This window comes from Pteropus vampyrus, unplaced genomic scaffold (assembly GCF_000151845.1).
Source record: "Pteropus vampyrus isolate Shadow unplaced genomic scaffold, Pvam_2.0 Scaffold5, whole genome shotgun sequence".
Classification (NCBI taxonomy): domain Eukaryota; kingdom Metazoa; phylum Chordata; class Mammalia; order Chiroptera; family Pteropodidae; genus Pteropus; species Pteropus vampyrus.
The window spans coordinates 1,457,607-1,462,406 of record NW_011888786.1 but is presented as its reverse complement, the minus strand read 5'-3'; the positions used below and the strand labels follow the sequence as shown (position 1 = coordinate 1,462,406).

General features: G+C 45.2%; 1 protein-coding gene across 1 annotated transcript in view; it reads left to right on the top strand.

Annotated features, from left to right (window-relative positions):
* PROM1 (prominin 1) overlaps nt 1-4,800 on the top strand; it is a 96,627-nt gene that overhangs the window by 46,895 nt on the left and 44,932 nt on the right. Inside the window, exon 4 of the mRNA XM_023533931.1 lies at nt 3,378-3,583. Within this exon, the coding sequence (XP_023389699.1) occupies nt 3,378-3,583 (206 nt within the window). The remainder of the gene's footprint in view (nt 1-3,377; nt 3,584-4,800) is intronic.

The window sequence follows — 4,800 nt, the reverse complement described above, 5'->3', positions numbered from 1 at the left end:
AGAAGTATTTTTGCCCTGTAGATGCAAGAAAACCTATAGTCAGAGAGGCCAGGGAACTTGCCCAAGGTCACCCAGTGACTACATAGCAAAGCAGGGATTTATACCCAGACCAGTCTAACTCCAAACCAACAAATACACTACCAACAAAAAGTGGGCTCATTCTAGGAGACTGTGCTGTAGTCCCATAGTGACTAATTTAAAAGAAACAATTCTCACGTATCTTGAACTGTGGGCAGAGTGTGACAGCCTCAGAGCTGTCCCTCTTATCTGTTAAACCATAAAATATGAGAGCAGGTGATTATCTCTGGGAGAAAAAAGTTCAGGCAGAAGTGAAAGTCCAACAGGGAAATAAGATTTGGAATTATGGAGTCAGAAGGAAAAACGGGGACCAGACAGAGGAAACTGTAGAAATCCAAGAAACAACTCTAATAATCCTACTTTCCTAGTGTTTGTATTGCACATACTATGGCGCAGGCACCCTTGCACATGGCTTTCAAATATTAACTCATTTAGTCTTCACAGGAATAGTCTTTTTGCCAGAGGTGTTAAGGCGGAGATTTCATGGGCAACTTATTTATCTATTCAGTTTATAGGGCATTCCTTGTGCCCAGGGTTTATAAGCCCTTAGTTCAAGATTCAAAAATGAGCCATGCCAAACAAGCCAGTATTACAGAGCACCTGAATACATCCCCTTGGGGGTCAGAGAGTGTGGGTCACCCCTGTCCAGACTCTCCACATGCTGGCTGACTATAAACACAGGGGTGAGTGCTCAGAAAGGGCAAGCATAGGACTCCAAGGCAGCATGAACCTAGAGTGGGTTATCAAGGCAGACTTCCTGGAAGAATCAACGTCCAAGTGGAGACTTGAGTTTCCGTAGAGGAAGAGTGATGGGAATGTTTGAGCAAGGACGCAGCACAACCCAGAATGAGGAATGGGAGAGAGAATAAGATGCTTTTCGTAGACTGAAATGGCCAGGACGAATGGGGACAGGAAGCCAGGATTAAATAATATGGGACCACGTTTCAGTTAAATATGGTGGGAACCTGTGGAATGCTGTTAAGCAAGGCAGAGTCCCACCACATTCATTTTAGGAAGGACACTTGGGAAGCTGTCGCCTTTGGTTCTGGCGTTCTGGGCAGCTGCTGACTCTCGATTTTACGAAGACCACACAGTTAGTGTGTTAAGTACGTGTGCCTTTCCCTCTCTTTGCCTTCTTCATAACCGATCAGCATCTTGGTTCAAAACCTTTTAAGAAATCCTAAGTTCCAGACCTTGCTTCTATCCCAAACATGGCTCCTCTATTACAAAGCACTCAAGTTCTATATTCCTGTCTCACGTCGCTCCTTCTCTCACTGGGTTTTCTCTGTGTGGGATGTTAATGTTCTCGCTCATCGCTCACGTCACTTTTTTCTGTTTTCTTGCTGCACGCTGCCTTTGCTTTGCACAAACTCCTCAACTGCTCTGACTCCCACAGCCAGAAAGCATAGTCCTGATTCTGAAGGTAAGGTCTTTGTCTGCCGTCTCACATTGCTCTGTCTCCTGCCAGTGAGTTGTGTCACGCTTTTTGCCAAAATTTTCTGTGGTTCGCTGTCCTCTCCACCGTAATGGTCTTTAAATGATGTGTCGCATTTTTGTTTCTGGTATCGTCTTTAGTCTTCTCTTTCGGCTTTAGTAGTTCACAGAAGAATAGCAGCCCATCTCAGCAGATTTAACTTTCAATCTCCCCTTCCGCGTAATCCCCAGAGCGCTCCTGAGATCTTGGTGTTCCAGAATATAATTGAGGTCTTTGCCAGCAGGCCTCAGCGAGACGTGAGCCTAGAAGTGAACCCTTAAAATGACATACCTTGTTTCTGATGCCGTCTGCCGTAATATTTTGTAACATTAGAAAGGTTGCGTATAAAATATAAAAAGTTGTATTTGGAGCTAAGGGGGCAGCGTTTTTGAATCATTTCACTACACCTTCTGGATTTGGGTTTAGTGTTTCCTAAGATTCAAAAAGGGTCTTAAATTCCTTTAAAAATAGTAATTCAGAATAGTTGCTGAGAAACGATAGCAAAATATATGATTTTAGAGTGTCTGGGGCTAGTTTCTCAGTTGGCCAACGATGTGGGTCCTCTAGGGAGTGTGAAAAGTGCCAGCAAGTCACGACTCTTCCTGGCCATCGGGCGGACCAGATAACAAAGTGCCATGTGCCCCCGACTTAATACTCTTAAGTATTCTTACTCTTTAGCACTGAGTTAACTAATATTCATTGGAGGATTTTTGCTGTGTACTGGGCATTTAACTAGTTGTTTCCACATTAAATCACTTCATGATACGTCCCTTACAATATGCTTATGCGGTTAGTGCTACTGTAAGATTTTGTCGGTTTAGGGCTCAGATTTAAAGCAAGCCTTCCGACTCCAAGCTCAGCGTTCTCTCCCTAAACAACACGCTTGCTCCTGGGAACAACACCTGTGTTTTGCTGTACCTTTCTCGGCTTGGCTTCAGAATCCATTGCAAACTAGCTGGTTCATTAGTCGGGAACTGCCAACCTATAATTTTCTGCCGTTCTTTAAAAAGATCATGCTTCGCGGAGATGTGAGTAACTGCACACACGAATCGGAACGAGGTCAAATTTCGTCCATTTTTATCTGTCCCAGGCTAAAGCCAGGCATGATTATGAAAATATGTTTAGGCCACATGATTGTACCTAGACGGTGTCTGAGGATCAGGCTGCCGAGCCCAGCCTCCCTGGCACTGTGTGAGAACTGTCACTCATTAAATGTCTCCTTGGTGCCAGGTACTTTCCTTGGCACGTTATCGCTAATCATACATTATCTGTGTTGTTCACAGTGACCTTACAAGGTATGTATGTTATTATTCCCAGTATATGGATGGGGAAACTGAGCGGCCCTGTCTGACTCAAAAAGTATGAACCTTTTTTCTACATTTAGATATATTCCAGATTCTATTATAACTGTCTATGAACTTGCCACTAATTGATCCAGTCCAAACCGCTTTGAATCCTTAATAACTTCTACGGGCTTACGTTTCTGGTGAAAAGCACCCTACATACAGGTTCTTCATCATGTAAGTACTTCCGCCAATACCTGGGACGCTGCTTGAAAACAGAATACCTCGGAGGTGGACATGAAACATTTGCAACTCGCCCCGGGGAGCTGAGAGAGAACAGTAACCACTTGGTCCCATATTCTGATCACTTATCTCTCTCCTTCCTCTGCTCCAAGAAGGAGCTTCAAAATGGAAACTACAGGCACACACACGCACACTCACGGTGACAAGTAGGTTAAAGAAAACGGAACGGGCGCACCGCGTGGTGGCCCACTTGTCACCGTGTGTCACAGCGTCCGCTCTTTCTTCTGCTTGCTTTACAGATCATCCAGTATGAGCTGGGGATCATTATCTGCGCCGTCCTTGGCCTGCTCTTCATTATTCTGATGCCTCTGGTGGGGTTTTGCTTTGGTTTGTGTCGTTCCTGTAACAAGTGCGGTGGAGAAATGCACCAGCGACAGAAGAGAAACGGGACCTGTCTGAGGAAATACTTTGCAGTCTCTCTCTTGGTGATTTGTATGTTTATAAGGCAAGTAGACTCGTGGGCAACAGTTAATTGGGTTTACGCTCGAGGAAGAATGTCTCACGTTTTAACTGTTAAGCCCCTGAGTTTAAAACAAAACAACAGTAATAACTCTGCCCCTTCCCCCTTCACCCCCCCCAAAAAAAAACAGAAAAAAGAACAAAAATGCTTTTCCAGGGTGGCTTAAAAAGAAACCACCAGAACTGAAGTTATCGTCGTAATCAAGCTGCCCTAATTTAGGTGACAAGCCAGCCTTTGGTATTATTCATCTTGGAGACATCTTGATAAAGCTTAGACTGTGGGAAGCACTTACCTCCTGGAACAGCAACTCCTTCTCTAAGAGCTGCGTGGAGACCAGCAGCCTGCAGGAAGGCAGAGCCGCATCTGCTAGTTGATTTGCAAGTCCAAAGGGATCGCAGGGGATGGACGCGGTCCCTGATTTGGGACATTTGCAAGTACTGCAGAATGGAATTAAATTTCTAATCGCATACCCGGTTTTCTTGAATTAGCAATTAAGCTGCTACCCTCTCTTGACGTCTGGAGCACACATCACAGTTTAGGGTGTCAGAAATGATACGGATAATGCTAGACCTCAAAGAGTCACGGGGGCGACAGGGATCAGCGGTCAGCATGCTCCTTGCCATTTCCCCGAGCACTGCATTTGCTCATTAGCCATGAGTAAGATTTTTCAAGTTTTGCTAAGTAACTGATATTTGGGGATTTAAGCAGAGAACAGAATTAAACAGAAACGAAGCAAAATTAAACAGAATAATGTCGGCTCGCCTGCCAGATGAAGTTCTAGCTGCAAATACAAGAAAAGTTCTTTACGCGTGGGCATCGGTAGGGGCCAGGGAGATGTATACTTTGAGCTGTCCATCCATTGAAATGAAATATACCCGTTGGAAAGGGCTGGGTAGCTCTAGACAGGCTGATGCAACATGGTCCCCAAATGAGATGAAGTGAGAAAAACAGGTTGCACACCGTGTACAGAACGTGCACCGATGATGAAAACGAGACGAGGAGGGAGACTCGACACTTGGTCCCATTGTCATAGAGCATATGCGAAGGGATTGCCAAGACCCTGGCAGCAGCGGTGGCCTGTGGGAAGGGAACTGGTGGTCGTGGAGTGGGGAGGAAGCGAACTCGCTTCTTACTGCACAGAGACGTTTTGTCTCTGAATTACCTACCATGCTCAGGCATTGCCTGCCTGAAGTAATTACCCT